We start from the raw sequence: 24,714 nt of genomic DNA, 5'->3' as shown, positions 1-24,714 counted from the left end.
TCCTAGGCCGTCATTGAAAATAAGAATTTGTTCTTAACTGACTTGCCAAGTTAAATAAAGGTAAAATAAAATAAAATAAAATGTTTGGGATGCTCTGGATTTATGTGTACAACAGCGTGTTCCAGTTCCCGTCAATATCCAGCAACTTCGCACAGCCATTGAAGAGGAGTGGGACAAAATTCCACAGGTCACGATCAACTCTATGCGAAGACAGGTTTTCTGATCCACGCCCCTACCTTTTTTAAAAAGGTATCTGTGACCAACAGATGCATATCTGTATCTATTCCCAGTCATTTGAAATCCATAGATTAGGGCCGAATGAATTTATTTAAATTAATTGATTTCCTTATGAACAGTAAAATCTTTGAAATTGTTGCATGTTGGGTTTAGATTTATTTTCAGTGTAAATCAATAGTTGTTTAGTGGTCCGAAAATGTTGGAAACATTAACTTGCTTTACCATTCTGTAGGTCACGCAATGTGCTTTATGGACTTGATCCCCGGTTTTGTGATGAATCAAACGTGTGATTGAATTTATTCTGCCACTGTGTCTTCTTATTGTCTCGTCCTTTAGGCCTGTATATCACATTCGTAATGCATATGAATTAACTAATTGGTTATAGAGAAAACAACGCAATTATCATAACACATCAATTGTAATATGGCTTTTTTCCCTGGCTTCCCCAGTGATTTTACCCACGCACCGCTACTGCGTTCAAGTAAAATTCCCTGCTGGGAACTAAGAGCTTCCGATAACTCCGGTAGCACGTGCCAAAGCCTACCTTCAGACCAAGGTAGGTCGCAGTGGTAATATTGTGGTCAACACAATATAATGTAGTTAGCATATTTAGCCCTGAGTAGCCATTTGGGCAAAATAATCCAACCGCACATTGACAACCGCCGGGCTATAAGAACATAGTTTTACAACACATTTTACAACCACTTTTTTACTTAATTTAACTTTTCTTTCACCTTTTTACTTAATTTAACGTTCATTTTCTTCAATAAAATATATCGATGTAAAGTTTTAACAGCCTATACACCTAAACATTAGCCATCGTACACGCTGTATTGCCTGGTAACGAGACCATTTTTCAGTCTGATCAACTGTAGGCTAATAACAACAGAAGCTGCATTGTCTTGCCTCCCTCTAACAATGTTAACGAAGAGGTGACGTTGTGTAGGCTTATTTATAGCCCATTTGGTTGTGAGAAAATGTGAATGGATCAAATGTGGTTTATATTCAAACTTGGGCTGACTAGGCAATTTGGGATTTTCAGTCCAAAATTGTTAACTGGAATTTATCAATAAACACAATAGCTGAAAGACTGTGAGTACGTGTTTTATTCAGCCTACAGTTGCATAGGGCAGGACTACACGATGCAAATCTGCATAAAGCAACCTCAGCCCTGTGTATTTTATTGTCCAATCATGTTACTTTCTCTGTGTGTACGTGTAAAGGAACCCCCCAGTCCTTTTAAAACACAATTCAGACATGAGCAAGTACAAGGTTGCTGCAGTTGACAGGGTTTTTATCCTCACCAAAGCCAGTTTTCCCAGGAGTTTTTTAAAACCCACGTGACCTGATTAGGAAAACTGGTCCCATCACAGCCCATATTAAACCTTTTTTTACAAGAGGTGAATCATGTATACAGTATAAGGCATTGACTTTTACGTGGATAGGTTACAAGATTTTAAAAAACGACGGGCCCCAGAATTGTTTTTATCGCCACACCACTCTTGGACATGTGTTGCCACCTTTGTGCTCAATAGTTAGTCCTATACTAAAAAGAATCACCACGGTTGGTTAGTTTGCCCCCTCATGATAGCACTCTCATGGGCGCTATCATGTCTTTTGTCTCTCGTTTTTCGGCTATTTGTGCCGGACTGCTGATAGGCTACAATTAGCTTACGCCTGCAAGTAATTTGGGTTAATGACGATTCCGTTGCCTTGTAGACCCGCAACAGCCGATGGATGCTCCTTGTTCTTTTCCTATTAGTTCCTATGGACTTTCAGTTTTGGAGAATAATATTTTGTTGCCTGCAAATTGCTGGTAATTATACTGTTGGAATGAAAGTTTTATTTAACAAGCTATATCCCAAATTACCTTTAATTGACATAACTATTTTATAAAATCATTGTCAACATTAAAATAATACCCTCTTTTGCTTGATCAAATGTTTTAGGGTAAAATACATGACCCTTTGTTAGTTTTCATTGCGCCATAGATGTCAGTTTTTTCCGTATTTTGGTATATTTGATATTTACTTTAATAATAATAATAGGCTACTACTAATAATACTACTAGTAATAATAATAATAGTAATAATTATAAACTCATGCCTAATCGAACTTATGTATTTGCATCAAATATTTATATTTGCAGACGATGTTAGGGTTAGGCATTTTCATGCTCAAACTTCTGAAATCTTCGGATTGCTCATTTCGTAAAAAGAGATATTATTGCAGTGCATAGTTGACCACTGAGGCTTTATTTGAAACTGAACTGCATTCAAATTCCAGATCCACATAAGCCTCCAAGGCAAAATCCGTGCAGTCATTTCTTCATGTCCACGAAATTGTAGGCAAAACCTCGGATGAAATTCAAGCAAAAGACCTTTAAACGTGCGTTTCAAAAATTAAGACTCTAATGTGATAGCTGGGGCTTGGAGCTACATTTAAAAGGGGATATGCTACGCGGTTCATGTACAAGAGGAGACGAAACACGAATCTAAATGTTGAGATTGAGTAAAGTCAGTTGAGGAGAGCGGATATAATTCCATCCCATTGTCCACATCCCGTCACATCATTTGAGTTCTCGGCATACATTCCTGGTGGTGGCTTGGGTACCAGTGTCCGAAATTGTTCATGTATCCACCGGATGGCGCAGGCGTCCCCTTATTTGCCATGGAAACGTCCCAAAGTGGCGGCATCCCCGGGGAACACGGAGACCCAGATGACCCAGGGTGCAGGTGTTCTCCCTCCGGTCCGCCCGGGCCATGCTTCATGATCTTCTTGTACTTGGAGCGTTTGTTCTGGAACCATATCTTAACCTGCAACAATAAATACAATTTAGTATATTAAACCTGAAATTAGGCTATTATTATCATCTTTATCACAATTAATAAGATACTATTATTATTAGTCTATTCAGTACTCACTATAATAATACACATAATACTAGTTTATTATAATATCCATGACCTCATTGTTGTTAATATAATTGTTATTTGATAATATTTTTATGTACCTTTGCATGTTGCCAGCATACTGGCAAATAGAGCATTACATTATTCGAATTATAACTGTAGGCTTTGACTGCATTGTTAGCGAAAAGGAATAATACAAATATTTTCCATTTGAGAACAATACGTTGGACTAAAAACAGAACATTCACAAGAATGACAAAATAAAGCTGGTGGGTGAGTTCAGGTTGCCAGGAGAATGAACTGTAAACCGCACTACAGACCAGGCAAGCAATACGTTTGGCATTCCTTTAAGGTTTTTTCCCCATTCTACGAACAATGCAGAGAATTTACAGAGATATTTTGATATGGAGAGCCTGGTGAGACGTTTATGTAACCGCAACACCCACAGCGTGGTAAAAGCAGCTCTCGTAAAATCTAATTATGAATTGCAATTGATTGTGGAGATGAGTGGAAAACACGGCTCAGATAGTTCACATTTCGCAAGGGCTGCCCAAGAGTGCCACCCCAAACACGCCAATGACAGAAATACTGTTGTGATGTCTTGAATTAATTACATTTACAGTGCAATTGGGAAAGTACTCAGACCCCTTCAAATGTTCCACATTTTGTTACATTACAGCCTAATTCTAAAACGTATTAAATCGTTTTTCCCTCATCAACCCCCACACACACAACACACACACCACAATGACAAATAAAAAACATGTTTTTATACATTTTTTGCAAAAAATATTACATTTACATAAATATATAAGTATTCAGACCCTTTGCTATGAGACTCGAAATTGAGCTCAGGTGCATCCTGTTTCCATTGATCATGCTTGAGAAGTTTCTACAACATGATTGGAGTCCACCTGTGGTAAATTCTATTGTTTGGACATGATTTGGAAAGGCACACACCTGTCTATATAAGGCCGACAGGTAACAGTTCATGTCAGAGCAAAAACCAAGTCATGAGGTCGATGGAATTGTCCGTAGAGCCCCGAGACAGGATTGTGTCAAGTCACAGATCTGGGGAAGGGTACCAAAAAATGTCTGCAGCATTGAAGGTTCCCAAGAACACAGTGGCCACCATCATTCTTAAATTGAATACGTTTGGAACTGTAATGGCTTTCTTCCTGGGAAGGAGAGGAGGACCAAAATGCAGCGTGGTTATTTATAAACATATTTAATGAAAGATGAAAACGTGAACACTATACAAAATAAGAAAATGTGGAAAAAACGAAACAGTCCTAACTGGTGCAAAACACAGAGACAGGAACAGTCACCCACAAGATACCTAAAGAATATGGCTGCCTAAATATGGTTCCCAATCAGAGACAACGATAAACACCTGCCTCTGATTGAGAACCACTCCAGGCAACCATAGACTTACCTAGAACACTCAACTGAACACAACCCCATAGACTACAAAACCCCTAGACAAAACAAGACACATAAATCACCCATGTCACAACCTGGCCTAACCAACATAATAAAGAAAACACAGAATACTAAGGCCAGGGCGTGACAGTACCCCCCCCCCAAAGGTGCGGACTCCCGGCCCATAGGGGTGGGTCTGGGTGGGCGTCGGTCCACGGTGGCGGCTCTGGCGCGGGACGTGGACCCCACTCCAACACAGTCTTAGTCCGCTTACTTAGCGTCCCTTCAGTGGCGACCCTCACCGCCGACCTTGGCCTAGTAACCTTAACAAAGGGCCCCACTGGACTGAGGGGCAGCTCTGGACTGAGGGACAGCTAGCTCGGGACTGAGGTAGCTTGGGACTGAGGGGTAGCTCGGGACTGAGGGGTAGCTCGGGACTGAGGGGTAGCTCAAGACTGAGGGGTAGCTCAAGACTGAGGGGTAGCTCAGGACTGATAGGTAGCCCAGGACTAAGAGATAGCTCAGGCAGGTTGATGGCTCTGGCAGATCCTGGCTGAATGGCGGCTCTGGCGGATCCTGGCTGAATGGCGCCTCTGGCGGATCCTGGCTGAATGGCGGCTCTGGCGGATCCTGGCTGACTGGCGGCTCTGGCGGATCCTGGCTGACTGGTGGCTCCTGGCTGACTGGCGGCTCTGGAAGATCCTGGCTGACTGGCGGCTCTGGAAGATCCTGGCTGACTGGCGGCTCTGGAAGATCCTGGCTGACTGGCAGCTCTGGAAGATCCTGGCTGACTGGCGGCTCTGGAGGATCCTGGCTGACTGGCGGCTCTGGCAGATCCTGGCTGACTGTCGGCTCTGGCTGCTCCATGCTGACTGGCGGCTCTGGCTGCTTCATGCTGACTGGCGGCTCTGGCTGCTCCATGCTGACTGGCAGCTCTGGCGGCTCCTTGCAGACTGGCAGCTCTGGCGGCTCATGACAGACGGGAGACTCTGGCGGCTCATGACAGTCGGGAGACTCTGGCGGTTCATGACAGACGGGAGACTCTGGCGGCTCATGACAGATGGGCAGCTCAGGCGACGCTGGAGAGGAGGAAGGCTCTGACAGCGCTGGACAGGCGAGGCGCACATGCAGGCCTGGTACGTGGTGTCGGCACTGGTGGTACTGGGCCAAGGACACGCACAGGAAGCCTGGTGCGGGGAGCTGCCACCGGAGGGCTGGTGCGTGGAGGTGGTACTGGATAGACCGGACCGTGCAGGCGCACTGGAGCTCTTGAACACCGAGCCTGCCCAACCTTACCTGGTTGAATGCTCCCGGTTGCCCTGCCAGTGCGGCGAGGTGGAATAGCCCGCACTGGGCTGTGCAGAGGCGATCCGGAGACACCATGCGTAAGGCTGGTGCCATGTACGCCGGCCCAAGGAGACGCACTGGAGACCAGATGCGTAGAGCCGGCTTCATGGCACCTGGCTCGATGCCCACTCTATCCTGGCCGATACGAGGTGCTGGTATGTACCGCACCGGGCTATGCACCCGCACTGGGGACACCGTGCGCTCCACAGCATAACACGGTGCCTGCCCGGTCTCTCTAGCCCCCCGGTAAGCACAGGAAGTTGCCGCAGGTCTCCTATCTGGCTTCGCCATACTTCCTGTGTGCCCCGCCAAATAATTTTTTGGGGCTGACTCTCGGGCTTCCTTGCCAGCCGTGTTCCCTCGTATCGCCGGCTCCTCTCTCCGGCTGCCTCTGCTCTCCTAGCTGCCTCCACCTGTACCCATGGGAGGCGATCCTTTCCCGCCAGGATCTCCTCCCAAGTGTAGCAACCCTTGCCATCCAACACAACATCCCATGTCCATTCCTCCTTGCGCTGCTCCTGCTGCCGCTGCCTGTCACCACGTCGCTTGGTCCTGTTGTGGTGGGTGATTCTGTAACGGCTTTCTTCCTGAGAAGGAGAGGAGGACCAAAATGCAGCATGGTTATTTATAAACATCTTTAATGAAAGATGAAACCGTGAACACTATACAAAATAAGAAACGTGGAAAAACCGAAACAGTCCTAACTGGTGCAAAACACAGAGACAGGAACAATCACCCACAAGATACCTAAAGAATATGGCTGCCTAAATATGGTTCCCAATCAGAGACAACGATAAACACCTGCCTCTGATTGAGATCTACTCCATGCAACCATAGACTTACCTAGAACACTCAACTGAACACAACCCCATAGACTACAAAACCCCTAGACAAAACAAGACACATAAATTACCCATGTCACACCCTGGCCTAACCAACATAATAAAGAAAACACAGAATACTAAGGCCAGGGCGTGACAGGAACCATCAAGACTCTTCCTAGAGCTGGCCGCACGGCCACACTGAGCAATCTGGGGTGAAGGGCCTTGGTCAGGGAGGTGACAATAAACCTGGCGGTCACTGGGAGAACCTTACAGAAGGACAACCATCTCTGCAACACTCCAACAATCAGGCCTTTATGTTAGAGTGGCTAGACGGAAGCAACTCTAAAGGCACCTAAAGGAAAAGGACTCTCAGACCATGACGGTGCAAAGTACAGAGAGATCTCTGATGAAAGCCTGCTCGAGAGCGCTCCGGACCTCAGGCTGGGGCGAAGGTTCACCTTCCAACAGGACATCGACCCTAAGCACACAGCCAAGGCAATGTAGGAGTGGCTTCTGGACAAGACTCTGAATGTCCTTGAGTGGCCCAGCCAGAGCCCGGACTTGAACCCGATCGAACATCTCTGGAGAGACCTGAAAATAGCCGTGCAGCAACGCACCCCATCCAACCTGACAGAGCGTGAGAGGATCTGCAGAGAAGAATGACAGAAACTCCCAAAAGACGGATGTGCCAAGCTTCTAGCGTCATACCCAAGTAGACTCAAGGTTGAAATCACTGCCAAAGGTGCTTCAACAAAGTACTGAGTAAAGGGTCTGTAAACAGTGGCTTGCGAAAGTATTCACCCCCTTGGCATTTTTCCTATTTTGTTGCCTTTACAACCTGGAATTAAAATATATATTTTTTGGGGGGGTTGTATCATTTGATTTACACAACTTGCCTACCTCTGAAGATTCAACATCTTTTTTGTTATTGTGAAACAAACAAGGAATAAGACAAAAAAACAGAAAACTTGAGCATTCCCCCAAAGTCAATACAGCAATTACAGCTGCAAGCCTCTTGTGGTATGTCTCTATAAGCTTGGCGCATCTAGCCATTGGGATTTTTGCCCATTCTACAAGGCAAAACTGCTCCAGCTCCTTCAAGTTGGATGGGTTATACTGGTGTACTGCAATCTTCAAGTCATACCACAGATTCTCAATTGGATTGAGGTCTGGGCTTTGACTAGGCCATTCCAAGATATTTAAATGTTTCCCCTTAAACCACTCGAGTGCTGCTTTAGCAGTATGCTTAGGGTCATTGTCCTGCTGGAAGGTGAACCTCGGTCCCAGTCTCCAAATCTCTGGAAGACTGAAACAGGTTTCCCTCAAGAATTTCCCTCATTCCTTCAACTCTGACCAGTTTCCCAGTCCCTGCTGATGAAAAACATCCCCACAGCATGATGCTGCCACCACCATGTTTCACTGTGAGGATGGTGTTCTCAGGTGATGAGAGGTGTTGGGTTTGTGCTAGACATAGCGTTTTCCTTGATGGCCATAAAGCTCATTTGTAGTCTCATTTGACCAGAGTACGCTTCTTCCATATGCTTGGGGATTCTCCGACATGCCTTTTGGTGAACACCAAACTTGTTTGCTTATTTTTTTCTTTAAGCAATGGCTTTTTTCTGGCCACTCTTCCGTAAAGCTCAGCTCTGTTGGAGAGTACAGCTTAAAGTCCTATGGACCGATACTCCAATCTCTGCTGTGGAGCTTTGTAGTTCCTTCAGGGTTATCTTCGGTCTCTTTGTTGCTTCTCTGATTAAAGCCCTCTTTGCCTGGTCCGTGAGTTTTGGTGGGCTCTCTTGGCAGGTTTGTTGTGGTGCCATATTCTTTCCATTTTTTAATAATGGATTTAATGGCGCTCCGTGAGATGTTCAAAGTTTCTGATATGTTTTTATAACTCAACCCTGATCTAGACTTCCCCACAACTTTGTCCCTGACCTGTTTGGAGAGCTCCGTGGTCTTCATGGTGCCGCTTGCTTGGTGGTGTCGCTTTGCTTGGTGGTGTTGCAGACTCTGGGGCCTTTCAGAACAGGTGTATATATACTGAGATCATGTGACACTTAGATTGCACATAGGTGGACTTTATTTAACAAATTATGTGACTTCGGAAGGAAATTGGTTGCACCAGATCTTATTTGGGGGCTTCATAGCAACAGGGGTGAATACATATGCATGCACCACTTTTCCATTCTTTTTTAAACGTTTTTTTGAAGCAAGTTATTTATTTAATTTCACTTTACCAATTTGGAATATTTTGTGTTTGTCCATTACATGAAATCCAAATAAACATCCATTTAAATTACAGGTTGTAATGCAACAACATATGAAAAACACCAAGGGGGATGAATAATTTTGCAAATACTTATGAAAATTTGCTAAATCAGTTTTTTATTTGTTAATAATTTGCAAAAATGTAAATAAAAATGTTTCTTTGTCATCATGGGGTATTGTACTCCTTTTTCTCTCCAATTTTGGTAGTTACAGTCTCATCGCTGCAATTTCCATACGGACTCGGGACAGGCAAAGGTCGAGAGCCGTGCATCCTCTGCCAGGACCTAGGATCAAGAGAGACGCTCAAGTGTTTTAGTACTATATCTCTTGACACAATGATGAAAATAATCATGGCCTCTAAATCTTCAAGCTGTATACTGGACCCTATTCCAACTAAACTACTGAAAGAGCTGCTTCCTGTGCTTGGCCCTCCTATGTTGAACATAATAAACGGCTTTCTATCCACTGGATGTGTACCAAACTCACTAAAAGTGTCAGTAATAAAGCCTCTCTTGAAAAAGCCAAACCTTGACCCAGAAAATATAAAAAACTATCGGCCTATATCAAATCTTCCATTCCTCTCAAAAATTTTAGAGAAGGCTGTTGCGCAGCAACTCACTGCTTTCCTGAAGACAAACAATGTATACGAAATGCTTCAGTCTGGTTTTAGACCCCATCATAGCACTGAGACGGCACTTGTGAAGGTGGTAAATGACATTTTAATGGCATCGGACCGAGGCTCTGCATCTGTCCTCGTGCTCCTAGACCTTAGTGCTGCTTTTGATACCATCGATCACCACATTCTTTTGGAGAGATTGGAAACCCAAATTGGTCTACACGGACATGTTCTGGCCTGGTTTAGGAATTATCTGTCGGAAAGATATCAGTTTGTCTCTGTGAATGGTTTGTCCTCTGACAAATCAACTGTAAATTTCGGTGTTCCTCAAGGTTCTGTTTTAGGACCACTATTGTTTTCACTATATATTTTACCTCTTGGGGATGTTATTCGAAAACATAATGTAAACTTTCACTGCTATGCGGATGACACACAGCTGTACATTTCAATGAAACATGGTGAAGCCCCAAAATTGCCCTCGCTAGAAGCATGTGTTTCAGACATAAGGAAGTGGATGGCTGCAAACTTTCTACTATTAAACTCGGACAAAACAGAGATGCTTGTTCTAGGTCCCAAGAAACAAAGAGATCTTCTGTTGAATCTGACAATTAATCTTAATGGTTGTACAGTCGTCTCAAATAAAACTGTGAAGGACCTCGGCGTTACTCTGGACCCTGATCTCTCTTTTGAAGAACATATCAAGACCATTTCGAGGACAGCTTTTTTCCATCTACGTAACATTGCAAAAATCAGAAACTTTCTGTCCAAAAATGATGCAGAAAAATTAATCCATGCTTTTGTCACTTCTAGGTTAGACTACTGCAATGCTCTATTTTCCGGCTACCCAGATAAAGCACTAAATAAACTTCAGTTAGTGCTAAATACGGCTGCTAGAATCCTGACTAGAACCAAAAAAATTTGATCATATTACTCCAGCGCTAGCCTCTCTACACTGGCTTCCTGTCAAAGCAAGGGCTGATTTCAAGGTTTTACTGCTAACCTACAAAGCATTACATGGGCTTGCTCCTACCTACCTCTCTGATTTGGTCCTGCCGTACATACCTACACGTACGCTACGGTCACAAGACGCAGGCCTCCTAATTGTCCCTAGAATTTCTAAGCAAACAGCTGGAGGCAGGGCTTTCTCCTATAGAGCTCCATTTTTATGGAACGGTCTGCCTACCCATGTCAGAGACGCAAACTCGGTCTCAACCTTTAAGTCTTTACTGAAGACTCATCTCTTCAGTGGGTCATATGATTGAGTGTAGTCTGGCCCAGGAGTGGGAAGGTGAACGGAAAGGCTCTGGAGCAACGAACCGCCCTTGCTGTCTCTGCCTGGCCGGTTCCCCTCTTTCCACTGGGATTCTCTGCCTCTAACCCTGTTACGGGGCTGAGTCACTGGCTTGCTGGGGCTCTCTCATGCCGTCCCTGGGGGGGGTGCGTCACCTGGGTGGGTTGATTCACTGTTGTGGTCGGCCTGTCTGGGTTGCCCCCCCCCCCCTGGGTTGTACCGTGGCGGAGATCTTTGTGGGCTATACTCGGCCTTGTCTCAGGATGGTAAGTTGGTGGTTGAAGATATCCCTCTAGTGGTGTGGGGGCTGTGCTTTGGCAAAGTGGGTGGGGTTATATCCTTCCTGTTTGGCCCTGTCCGGGGGTGTCCTCGGATGGGGCCACAGTGTTTCCTGACCCCTCCTGTCTCAGCCTCCAGTATTTATGCTGCAGTAGTTTATGTGTCGGGGGCTAGGGTCAGTTTGTTATATCTGGAGTACTTCTCCTGTCCTATTCGGTGTCCTGTGTGAATCTAAGTGTGCGTTCTCTAATTCTCTCCTTCTCTCTTTCTTTCTCTCTCTCGGAGGACCTGGCTCAGGTCCTAGGACCATGCCCCAGGACTACCTGGACTACCTGACATGATGACTCCTTGCTGTCCCCAGTCCACCTGACTGTGCTGCTGCTCCAGTTTCAACTGGCCTGGGCCCTAGGACCATGTCCCAGGACTACCTGACATGATGACTCCTTGCTGTCCCCAGTCCACCTGGCCATGCTGCTGCTCCAGTTTCAACTGTTCTACCTTACATGCTGGTCATTTATGAACATTTGAACATCTTGGCCACGTTCTGTTATAATCTCCACCCGGCACAGCCAGAAGAGGACTGGCCACCCCACATAAGCTCTCTCTAATTCCCTCTTTCTTTCTCTCTCTCGGAGGACCTGAGCCCTAGGACTGTGCCCCAGGACTACCTGACATGATGGCTCCTTGCTGTCCCCAGTCCACCTGACTGTGCTGCTGCTCCAGTTTCAACTGTTCTGCCTTATTATTATTCGACCATGCTGGTCATTTATGAACATTTGAACATCTTGGTCATGTTCTGTTATAATCTACCCGGCACAGCCAGAAGAGGACTGGCCACCCCACATAGCCCGGTTCCTCTCTAGGTTTCTTCCTAGGTTTTGGCCTTTCTAGGGAGTTTTTCCTAGCCACCGTGCTTTTACACCTGCATTGTTTGCTGTTTGGGGTTTTAGGCTGGGTTTCTGTACAGCACTTTGAGATATCAGCTGATGTACGAAGGGCTATATAAATACATTTGATTTGATTTGATTTGAACACAACCCAACCAAGCCGCACTGCTTCTTTGACACAATGCCCACTTAACCCAGAAGCCAGTCGCACCAATATGTCGGAGGAAACACCGTACACCTGGCGACAGTGTCAGCATGTACTGTGCCCGGCACCACAGGAGTCGCTGTTGCGCGATGGGACAAGGACATCCCTGCCAGCCAAACCCTCCCCTAACCTGGACGACCCTGGGCTTATTGTGCGCCGCCCCATGGGTCTCCCGGTTGCGGCCGGCTGCGATAGAGCCTTGACTCGAACCCAGAATCTCTAGTGACACAGCTAGCACTGTGATGCAGTGCCTTAGACCACTGCACTACTGCGCCACTAGGGAGGCCCCATCATGGTGTATTGTGTGTAGATTTATGAGGGGAAAAAACTATTTAATCCATTTTAGAATAAGTTTGTAACGTAACAAAATGTGGAAAAAGTCAAAGGGTCTGAATACTTTCCGAATGCGGCAGTCTTTACAAACTTTCAGATTGGACAAAGTCACTATTAAACGAGTCACAAGCAAGTCTCAAGTCATAAAGTCAGAGTCTCAAGTCGAGTCCCAAGTAGAATGTGGTCAAGACTCGAGTCAAGTCCAAAGAAATACATTACCTATCAACTCATTCCAGGGTTTTTCTTTATTTTTTAAAATGTTCTACATTGTAGAATAATAGTGAAGACATCAAAACTATGAAATAACACATATGGGATCATGTAGTAAACGAAAAAGTGTTAAACAAATCCAAATATATTTTAGATTTAAGATTCTTCAAAGCTCCCTTGATGACAGCTTTGCACACTCTTGGCATTCTCTCAACCAGCTTCACCTGGAATGCTTTTCCAACAGTCTCGAAGAAGTTTCCACATATGCTGAGCACTTGTTGGATGCTTTACCTTTACTCTTTACTCTTACCTTTACCATCTCAATTGGGTTGAGGTCGGGGGATTGTGGAGGCCAGGTCATCTGATGCAGCACACCATCACTCTCTTTCTTGGTCAAATAGACCTGGAGGTGTGTTGGGTTATTGTCCTTTTGAAAAACAAGTGATAGTCCCACTAAGCGCAAACCAGATGGGATGGTGTTTTGCTGCAGAATGCTGTGGTAGCCATGCTGGTTAAGTGTGCCTTGAATTCTCAATAATCACAGACAGTGTCACCAGCAAATCATCCCTACACCATCACACCTCCTCCTCTATGCTTCACGGTGGGAACCACACATGTGGAAATAATCTGTTCACCTACTCTGTGTTTCACAGACACAGCCGTTGTAACCAAAAATCTCAAATTTGGACTCATCAGACCAAAGGACAGATTTGGCCCAAGCAAGTCTCTTCTTATTATTGGTGTCCTTTAGTAATGGTTTCTTTTCAGCAATTCAACCATGAAGGCCTGATTCATGCAGTCTCCGCTGAACAGTTGACGTTGAGATGTGTCTGTTGCTTTGCTTTATCTTGGCCAGGTCGCAGTTGTAAATGAGAACTTGTTCTCAACTAGCGTACCTGGTGAAAAAATAAATAATAATAATAATAATAATAATAATAATAGAACTCATTTAACTCAACATTTATTTGGGATGCAATTTCTGAGGCTGGAAACTCTAATGAACTTATGCTCTGCAGCAGAGGTAACTTTGGGTCTTCCTTTCCTGTGGCGATCATCATGACAGCCAGTTTCATCATTTGCGACTGCACTTTAAGAAACTTTCAAAGTTCGTGAAATTTTCAGAATTGACTGACCTTCATGTCTTAAAGTAATGATGGACTGTTGTTTCTCTTTGCTTATTTGAGCTGTTCCTTCCATAATATGGACTTGGTCTTTTACCAAGGCTTTTACCATGGCTATCTTCTGTATACCACCCCTACCTAGTCACAACACAACTGATTGGCTCAAACATATTAAGAATGAAAGAAATTCCACAAATTAACAAGGCAGCCCTGTTAATTGAAATGCATTCCAGGTGACTACCTCATGAAGCTGGATGAGAGAATGCCAAGAGTGTGCAAAGCTGTCATCAATGCAAAGTGTGGCTACTTTGAAGAATCTCAAATATAAATATATTTAATTTGTTTAACAATTTTTTGGTTATTACATGATTCCATATGTGTTATTTCATAGTTTTGATGTCTTCACTATTGTGCTACAATGTAGATAATAGTACAAATAAAGAAAAACACTAGAATGAGTAGGTGTGTCCAAACTTTTGACTGGTACTGTATATACATGCAACGACTTGCAGAACTACAAATCTTTGTTTAGTTATTGAGGCTACCAGACAGCTCTTTTCATTATTTTGTGTACAACATATTTATATTAGCCTATATAATTGTAAAATATGGACCTTGTAGTTGTGGTAAGGGCATGAAATCAGCTGATGGCAAGGCAGGTTGACGTGCTCAGAGTGTAGATTTATTAGGTTTTGGTGATCCAATGGTGAAAGCACCATACCATACAAAATATACAGGTAGATTTACCAAATATACACAGGAAATAGCCCAAAATGAATAGCCTCTGTATCAGGCTAAACATGTCCTTTCTGAACGGACACTGGTAGAGGGCAAGACAGTACACCCTCCCTTTGAGAAACCAAATCAAATTTGTCTAACACTGGCTTCTCCAGTGATTTTACCAAGGCACTTTGATGCCTTGATGCTTGTGCTGCACCCCGACCTATAGCAAATCACCAATCTGTTCGCCTGTGTTGATTGATAGTTTTCTGGTCCAATTAGTGGTGAGTGTGTGTTTCACGAGCCAAAATGGTGATGCTGTGATGCTGCTATGCTGTGATGCTGTAGTGTAATCCACGTAGACTCTGTGCCACAAAATGAGTGACAAAACATTACAAAACCAGGACAGATAATTTCAAGTCTTCAGTCTCAAGTCAAAATCAAGTCCCGAGTCTTGAGGCTCCAAGTCCAAGTCAAGTCTCAAGTTAATGTATTTAAGTCAGACTCGAGTCCAAGTCATGTGACTGGAGTCCAAAAGTCTGCCAACTTTTACGTCGTTTTCTCTGACTTTAGCCTACACATCATCAGTTCTGATCAACATGAAAAAAAAAAGTTGGACCATAACAATAACATAACACTCCCATAAATACATTAGGACACTCCCATAGGCCTGAACGTAATAATGTGGGCACCCCTATAAGTGCTAAAATTATAAATATATATATATATATTTTTAAACACACTCCAGTGTATTTTAACACTGACTAAATGGGTATATTAATTCAAACGGTGTATCACATTCCATGCCAGCAATATAATTAACAGTTCTTGCAGATGTAACAAAAACCAAGTCTCACATAAACCACTGGAGTAAAACAAGCTTATATTTTGGGTTCTTATGGGTAGGACTGTTTAACTAAGTTCATGAGGTCTTTATGAGTTATATTCTTCAAGAATCAATGGGTACATATCATTCATTTAGTCCAAAAGTGATATAGCGACTGCTGATTACCCCTTTAATGCCAAATTGCATCGAACATATATTTATGAATTAATTTGACCCTAATGTCAATCAACAGCATGCAAAAGTAAGTAGCTTTTCCTATAATAATTGGAAATATTGGTTTTAGATTTCAACAGCAACACTCAGCTAACAAGGGCTTTCACAAGGGCAATCACCAAAATGTTTGGTAATTGTTTGGTAATTAAGAAATCACGCCAGAAAATCCTGTCCCACATATCCAACTAAATATCAATGTGTGTACCGTACAATTTGGGGAAACCACTCTCCTTAGTTAAATATGTGGTGAATGGCGAGTGGTGGTGAGTGTTTCTGGTGCAAAAAAAGACCATGCATAATCTGTCAGGTGGTTGCTGCTCATGGAAGGCCAGAAGACATGAGTGATTCCAATATATCTAGCTCCCTTATCAATATGACCTTATCAATAATTCCTGCCTTGTTCAGGGGCAGAACAGCAGATTTTTACCTTGTCAGCTCGGGGATTCGATCCAGCAACCTTTGGGTTACTAACCACTAGGCTACCTGCCGCCCCATATCAGAGAAGTTTCGAGAAGTGCTTCTTCATATTTAGCATATACGTACACTGAGAGTATACCAAACATTAGGAACACCTTGCTAATATTGCGTTGACCTCCTTTCGACCTCAGAACGGCCTCAATTCGTCGGGGAATGGACTCTACAAGGTGTCGGAAGCTTTCGACAGGGATGCTAGTCCATGTTGACTCCAAACCTTTCCACAGTTGTGACAAGTTTGCTGTATGTCCTTTGGGTGGTGGACCATTGATACACAGAGCAGGTTTTCTTAATGTTTTGTATACTCAGTGTATATAGGATAATTTTGCAAGGGTGCCAGTTTTTTTTAGAAGAGAGAAAGAGGGTGTTGAATAGATATGAAGAAGGAATGAAAGAGCGAATGTTTGGAAAAAATGTTCTTAGAAAAAAGGAGAAAGTTGGTAAGTGCAGTTTTACAGATGAGCGTAGGGAGGGGCAGTGGGGGTAGAGGGGTACAACTTTGTGAGAGAAAAGGAGGCCATTGATTCTCTGTTTTGGCGGCCTGGCGCCATGGCCGTGTGCATGACCTTTATATACTAGACATATCATGTCTCTAAAGTCCCAATTTATACAACTTTCAGATGCATGTATACAAACTCCAACTATATTTGAAAAAGTATGGTAAAAAAGTGCTCATCTTGCAAAAAGTCACCTCTTTACGCTTTCTCATATATCTGTCGTGTGGCACTTACATGGAATTACTAAGGCTCTCCTCTCTTAGCAGCACATCGCAGACTCTACAGGTTCAGAATGGGCTCTTACCACAGAGGATAAATTACTGCATTTCATATCCGTCAATACGCCAAAAACAATCTTTACTCCAATTGAAGAAAAGCAGCATTCTCATCATACTCTCTTTGGATTAGCCATGAAGTATTTTTTAAATCCCCAGGCAAACATAGTAAGGGAGATCTCTAGATTTCAAGAAATATAGAATTATTACCTGGTTGAAAGCAGTAAACTCTCCCAAATTAAAAAGAATGTAGCCCTACCAAAGTCTGTACTTTCTTTGCTGTAATTTTTCTCTCATTTTGGGAACCCAAAAACTTCCTGGGACAATATTTATACAAAATGTGACGTGATAACTTGCTAAGCTCTCTTCCTCTATTCCTACTGACAGACAAAATGGCCACGGCCGTTCCCCCCTCTCCCTTCCTCTTCCCTTGCCAGACAGACAGCGCTTAGTGAGAAGTAAGGAGTTAGTTACAAAAGGCACCCATTGGCTGAGAGATTGAGAACTTTAAACTGAACCAAGAGCTATATAGGCTAAAGGAGATGACTGAGCATGGAGTGTTAAAATCCTCAAGGAATGAGAGCTCAGGGCCCGTATTCATAAAGCGTCTCAAGAGTATAGGAGTGCTGATCTATAATCAGGTTCCCCCTGTCCATAATCATATTTATTATGATCTAAAAGGCTAAATGTATCCTAGATCAGCAATCCTACTCTGAGACTCAGGACAGTTTCCCAGACACAGATTAAGGCTAGACCCCTGACTGAAAAGCATGCTCAATGGAGAATCACCATTGAAACAGTTTTTTTAGTCCAGGTCAACGCTTAATGTGTCCAGGAAACTGGCCCATAGTGAATACAGGCCCAGATGAGTAAGTAATAATAGTAGGAGATAGATAACACAGTAGTAAGACAAGTAGCGGTAATACAGGACAGTGATACACCCTGCACTTCTGCTGCCTCACTGCCAACGGGGACCTGCCATTCCAGCCATGTTGCATTCAAATATACATGAAAGTGTGTGCCTCCCACTCAGGAGGGGAAACCATATCAGTTACAGGCAGAGAGAGTAGGCTAACACCTCCATGAACATGGCAGGACATCAAACTAATGGAGGTTGATACCTAGGAACATAATGTTCCAGTGTTTTCTCCTATATGTTAAATAATACAGCATCGGAAAACTTTAGCTACTTAGAGTGAAAATTCTCAAAGACTTAAATTACACAACTCCATAACATTAGGCTCCATTCTCATTTTTAATGAGACATTTGGCCTTAACAGTATCTAATCAAGCACTTATGCATATAGTGTTGTAGCCTAGATGCAAAGAGAAGGGGCATGCACATAATTTTGACTAAAACCTCTCACCACCTTGAGAGATGAGATGCTTAGAAAGAAGGAACATTTTGCCCGACTCGAGTAAACAACAGGCCATAGGAATTGTTCACTTTGTGAACCGTGTGTGTAATGCTTGCCCATTTATTCCATTCAAACTATTGAGACCTATACAGGCCCTGTTTAAAAAGAGACTGACACCAAAATTGTTGTGCATTGAAGAGCCTCTTGTAATAAACACCTTATGGAACAGTTAAATCAGTAAAAATAACTGAAATAGACTAATTAAATTGGCCCAAAATACAGAAATATGTACCTGCGTTTGAGTTAGTCCCAATTTTGCTGCCAGATCGGCTCTCTCAGGTAGTGCAAGGTATTGGGTTTGCTGGAATCTCTGGTTGAGCGCTTGCAGTTGTAAGCTTGAGTAGATGGTCCGAGGTTTTCGGATCTTCTTCCCTTTTCCGTTCAGTCTAATTTCTCCGTTCTCGATCACCGTGGTTGGCTTCTCAAGCTCTTCAAAAGGATGAAGAAGGAAAAGTTTTATTTTATTTCACCCTGGTGAAAATCCCATTGAGGTCAGAAATGTGGAAATAATAATAACAATATTATCAACAACAACAACAGCAATAATAATAATAATAATAATAATGATCATAATAATAATCATAAATTTAATTAATAATACATGTTTAAGTTAAGACATTTAATTTGCCCTCAATGGGCAAGAGCTCAACTTTTCTTTTCTATCTCATGTGGCAAAAGAGATCATTGAGCATGAGGAATATAATGACTGCATATTGCTCCCCATTATTCCCATTGTTATGAAGAGTGCACATACCGATTAGTGCTTAGGGAAACAGCTGCGTTAGGCCCCACAAGACATTCATAGTAACATGACACTGTATGAATCCATCCTTATAATACAACCAGTGAAATAGCGTGAGGAGGTTAATCTTTCATCTACTTCATCTACAGATCATGGCACCTGTACATAGCTCATCTGTAAATATCCCATCCAATCTACCACATCCCCATACTGTATTTTTTTTTTACCTTGCTCCTTTGCACCCCTGTATCTCAAGTTGCACATTCATCTTCTGCACATTCTACCATTCCAGTGTTTAATTGCTATATTGTAATTAATTTGCCACCATAGCCTATTTATTGCCTTTACCACTCTTATCCTACCTCATTTGCACATACTGTACATAGATTTTTCTACTGATTGATGAAAAGATTGGATATTATAATCTGTAGTCATTACCATGGTTCAATTTGTAGATGGTTGAGCTACTTATTGAATACATTAACATTGTCAGTATATGAAAACATTTATTTTGTAAGCTCTCATTCGATGGTGGCCGGGATTCCTCGTAGAACATCCGAACATACTTTTGAACCTTCTTTAGCTTATGTAGCAGATAACTGAAAAATATACCAAAATACATTCATACACCAAAACAAGGTAACTCGAAAGTACAAAATAAACAATAAAAATTGCAAATGAAAAGAAATAGCTGTCACTTTGTGCAAAGATTCTCAATTAACTTGATCTTGTAACCTTGGTAGAGAAAAAAAAAGAAAAGAAAAAGATCAACATTTACCAATGAGATCAGATTATGACTCTAGACCACTACATAGGTAGTCAGTGTCGTAAGAGTCCTCATGGAGCTATACACATATATACACATATATTGATTGTATGTTTGTTTATTCCATGTGTAACTCTGTGTTGTTGTATGTGTCGAACTGCTTTGCTTTATCTTGGCCAGTTCGCAGTTGCAAATGAGAACTTGTTCTCAACTAGCCTACCTGGTTAAATAAAGGTGAAATAAATCAAATAAATACTTAACTTTTTGTTTTACACGGGCGGAAGATTTAGATTTGATTTTCTAAGTTGAACAATAATTGCAGAGAATTTAGGTAGGAGGTAGGTAGCCCAATGGCTAAGGGAGATGGACCTGTGGCTAGAAGATGGCAGGAGCTGGAAAAAAATGTATCTGGCAATTGGAATGCTGCTGGGTTCACATCATTAAGACATTCCCCTTTTGTTTTGTGGCTTGGGTCCTTGAACAAGGCCCTTAACCCCAAAACATACAGGGGTGACCGGTGCTTGCCTTAACTGTGTGTGATTTGTGCTGTCTGGGGCAGTTGAGAATGAGCAGAAGACACATTTCTGTTGTTTGCTATAACTAATGGAAAATAAAGTTGTATTGTATTGTCTTGTATTTTTGAGTTAAATAAGTTGCATTGGAACTGTTGAATCTTGATTGTCCCTTTTCTATTCTAAGCCTGCCATTCAAATAGCAAATAATAAACATAAACTCATAGGCCTTAATATAATAATAATAAATAATAATAATAATATATGCCATTTAGCAGACGCTTTTATCCAAAGCGACTTACAGTCATGTGTGCATACATTCTACGTATGGGTGGTCCCGGGGATTGAACCCACTACCCTGGCGTTACAAGCGCCATGCTCTACCAACTGAGCTACAGAAGGACCACACATGCTACTGCACAGACAATTCTCCCGTGTTGAATCAACACTGACAGTGTTCAATTTAACACTGGTCCAGTGTCTATACAGGCCCACACTTTTCAGTGTTAAATTAACAACTGTATTAGTGACACAGACATGGTTGTTGTTGCAGTCTTTTTGTTTTTGTTCTGTGGCCTTAACCAAGGAAGATCTTAAGTGAATATGCTATTATTAAAATGTAATTCTTCAACAAAATGCAAGTATTTAATGCCTTATTTTGAGGGCTTAGTTTTATCGTATTACCGTGCCCTATGCAGAAACTGTTCTTTTGTTTTGGCCCACCAGCTTCAAACAGCTGTATAAACTACATTTTTTGTTATTGAAAATATATTTCACAGAGATTTAGATTCCCTACGCTATTCAGTGAAATTGAGCGAACAGTGTGGAATTTGAGCAAACAGGAAATAACAGAGCGATTTCCACTAGACAACACAGCCACAAAGTCAGAATAGCTTTCCTAGTTTGACAATAGATGCCACTCTAGCGCGAGAAATCAATGGGCGAATATCACAGCCAATCACAACACTGGGGAGTAAGTAATACTGTGAAACACTAATATTCCACTATTAGCGACAGATATATTTTGGACATTTTTTGAAATTACAATGCAAAAATAAAAATCCCGTGTAGCACCTTTAAAATCACTAAAACTAAAACTATGCATTCCAAAAAATAATTGAAACATACAACGTAATCAATGTTGATATAACATTTGTCGCAATAGTTTCCTTTATTATTATTGGGCCATTATATTGTCATTGGTAGGAATTAAACTAATCATTACATGGTTATATTATCATCATAAAAATAATTATACATTGTTCAGAACAATGACCAGCTTTTAATCAGAACTAAGAATAACATAATGAATCTGTTAATGTTCAAGAGGACTGCAATGTTTATAATATCTGGGGCCTTAAAAACTTATTGACTTTCTAACATGGCCAACACACGAAATGCCTGTGAGATTGGGCGGCAGGTAGCGGCAGGTAGCCGAGTGGTTAGATCGTTGGACCAATAACCGAAAGTTTGCTGAATCGAATCCCCGAGCTGACAAGGTCAAAATCTGCCATTCTGCGCCTGAACAAGGCAGCCACTGCTCCCCGGTAAAATAAGCATTTGTTCTTAACTGACTTGCCTGGATAGAGTTGATGAACATGGCAATAGACAACAGTGCAGTGGAGATGTCACAGTCAGTCGACGATAGATGGATGACATTCCCTGCCAATTACCGCACAGGTTTTTGATGTTGTGTAAATATAAATAGGCTGCTAAACCCCAAAACGATCTCACTCATCATATTTTTTGTTGTTGTTGTTGAGAGGTTGATTCCTATCTGAATATCTTCGAGTTTTTAGTCCCAAACAGCTTCACACTTCAAATAGGACTAGCCATTCTAAACAACTTGATTTTATGTATAGGCCTAGAGACAGGGTTATTTTGATCATTGACATTAGACTACTTGGAATTAATGCTGTATGTATTTTGTTTAACGTTTTGATTTAAAAAAATACGAGGTAAAATGATGTAACTCTTTCATTAGTCACATGCGGCTATCTGTATTTTAACATATCAATTAAGTAATGTAGGATCACAGAAGCAATAACGTCATCAAAGGTAAATGGTTTTCAGATTACATGTTTTGTTTGGGCCCTGTGCTTTGTGGGAGACCACAAAATAAAATGTTTAGTGACTCGGTTTTTCCCTCCCATGTCGGCTGCATGTGACCTTGTATCATCATCCAGAGTAGGCTAATTATTGTGCCAATCAACCGACCTGTCTCGCGGCCCAATAATATAAATGCAAACTGACCAGTAGTAGCCTACCTTTAGGTCTAATCACCTGTCCTAATATCAGATTAGACTATTAATTAAAATGTTGAAATAGGCTACACATTAGCCCTAGGTAATGTGAAATCTTATGAAAATTGATTCTCATTTCAATTTGAGACGAGAACAGTCCCTTGCTTTATCCATGCATGTATCTTGAAGTTCAGTAGCCTGTAAACTATTGACTCTTAAAAATAAAATATTTTCAAACGTGCTCAGGTGTTATAGACTACATATGTGACATGGGAACAAGGACGTTTTGCATTACAAATGACTATCCTATTAATTAATAACTTTAGGTCAGAGCACTGTTTCCGTAATGCTGCCTGCTATATGTTATGAATTCCCTATATTTCATTAGTGGTTTATTTGTAGACTTCTGATAGGGTTTAGGTAGGCTATATAAGTGCCCAATTCTAATTTTGAAGTCCATCGCGTCCGTATAGCCTTCGCCACTGTAACTACATCTTGAAAATGTCAACAAACATTGAATAAACTCCATAATGTCAACACCGATGTTTTTAAAACGTACCTGTTTCCTCTATTCTCGTGCGTCCCAGACCGTTGTTGTGGCTACTGTGCTGGTATGGCAGGTAGGCACTTGGGTGGTGTGCGCTTACAGTGCTGTGGTAGGGGTAGGCTAGCGTGCGGCCATAGGATGACGCGCTGGAAGAAAAGGAGCTGTCGTGCTGCGAGGGTCCGACGGGATGCAAGCCGTGCACTGGATAGATGTTGTGGGATAAACCGGGGGGATGCTGCTGGTGGCCGGGATAGCCGTGTCCGAACTCCAGAAAGGCCGATTTTGAGGGATCGGAAGAAACCAGACTGTCCGACAATGAACTCATAGTCATCATTGAGCGGGGGTCCATAAACTCGAGGCGCAGTTAAGGGCACCATAGAGTGCTACAGATGGGTCCGATGCATATCCAATGAGAAGGGAAGTTAGGCTACCTAACAAAAACACAAAGAGCACGAAGCTAAGGTGACGAGGTTATCTCCTAAATCCTTCCGTTTGTCTCCAAATTCTAAATTATGCAGTCCCTTTATTTTATCGTCTCTAAAAAAGAGAAGAGGAACATCTTCACTGTTTCTCTGAACACTTTGTGCATATGGTTGAAACTTGTTGCTACCTCGCTTGGCAAACACGAGCGCGCCTGCTCATTGGTTGCGGTGGCTAATCATGTCATCCTGCCATCCTGCCCGGAGGCCAAACCATACAAGATTAATACAAACTACAAGAAGTCCGTCTTCCAGTTTGGGCAGTAATGACATTTCAATGCAGCAGAATTTGGAAACAATGTATGCTAAATGAGAAGATAGGCCTACTGCAACATATATTAACTAGGCTAATCTAATGTCAAGTATGTTTAGATTTTGTTATGTAGCCTTTTAGCGTTTGCAAAGATTGTCAACAAACTTGACACCTTTGCCAGAGCGATGTTTTTACGTAAGGACAAACCTTTTGCGCGCAAGTTAGGCCATAGGATAATCAATTATTATATATGTATACCTGCCTAATTAATACGCAATACACATAGCTACATGATAAGCCTATACATTTAATTTACACCTGCCGCCAATGCGTGATTTAGCCTACGCATACCTAGACTCAAGGGAGGGCCCAGAAGCTCAACACAGATAAAACATCAAATACGCACACACACATATATTATTTCCCAGCACATGTATAACACACAACATACAAGATTCGTGTTTTTTAAACAAAAATGCAACAAATGAGAAACCATTTATTTAGGAGGTTGTACTTGGTGAGAGGACAAGTTGTAATTACTGATAGTTTCCGAAGAAGGAAGAGAGGCTGCCCCTATCTATCAACCTTGTCCGTGATGAAAGAAGACTTTCACCTTCGACTGGAAGCCATTACATAGTCGATCATGTGTAATCTATGTTTGTAGGTTGCAGACAGATGGATGACGATAGATATCAACTCGCGCGCCGGCCCGGGCCCAGCGCATGACAGATGTAGCGCCGAAGACGCTCTAAATCATTAGGCCTAAATGGCACATT

The 24,714-nt window shown here is 42.3% G+C and overlaps 1 protein-coding gene across 3 annotated transcripts; it reads right to left on the bottom strand.

Moving 5' to 3' along the window:
- Positions 1-2,473: 2,473 nt before the first annotated feature.
- On the bottom strand, positions 2,474-23,807 carry LOC118358968 (homeobox protein Dlx4a-like). Of its 3 annotated transcripts, none has more exons than XM_035737043.2 (3): positions 23,219-23,804; positions 18,629-18,825; positions 2,474-3,053 (listed from the first exon to the last, which is right to left on the bottom strand). In XM_035737043.2, the coding sequence occupies exons 1-3, from the start codon at positions 23,553-23,555 to the stop codon at positions 2,802-2,804; spliced, it is 786 nt and encodes a 261-aa protein (XP_035592936.1). In that variant the 5' UTR covers positions 23,556-23,804; the 3' UTR covers positions 2,474-2,801. The 3 variants fall into 3 exon arrangements, with proteins under 3 accessions (XP_035592936.1, XP_052336221.1, XP_052336222.1); XM_052480261.1 differs by lacking the exon at positions 2,474-3,053 and adding an exon at positions 3,898-6,505 and having other exon boundaries at positions 23,219-23,807; XM_052480262.1 differs by lacking the exon at positions 2,474-3,053 and adding an exon at positions 7,770-9,294 and having other exon boundaries at positions 23,219-23,805.
- Between the last annotated feature and the right edge of the window lie 907 nt (positions 23,808-24,714).

This window comes from Oncorhynchus keta, chromosome 26 (assembly GCF_023373465.1).
Source record: "Oncorhynchus keta strain PuntledgeMale-10-30-2019 chromosome 26, Oket_V2, whole genome shotgun sequence".
Classification (NCBI taxonomy): Eukaryota; Metazoa; Chordata; class Actinopteri; order Salmoniformes; family Salmonidae; genus Oncorhynchus; species Oncorhynchus keta.
This window is presented reverse-complemented; position numbering and strand designations above follow the sequence as displayed.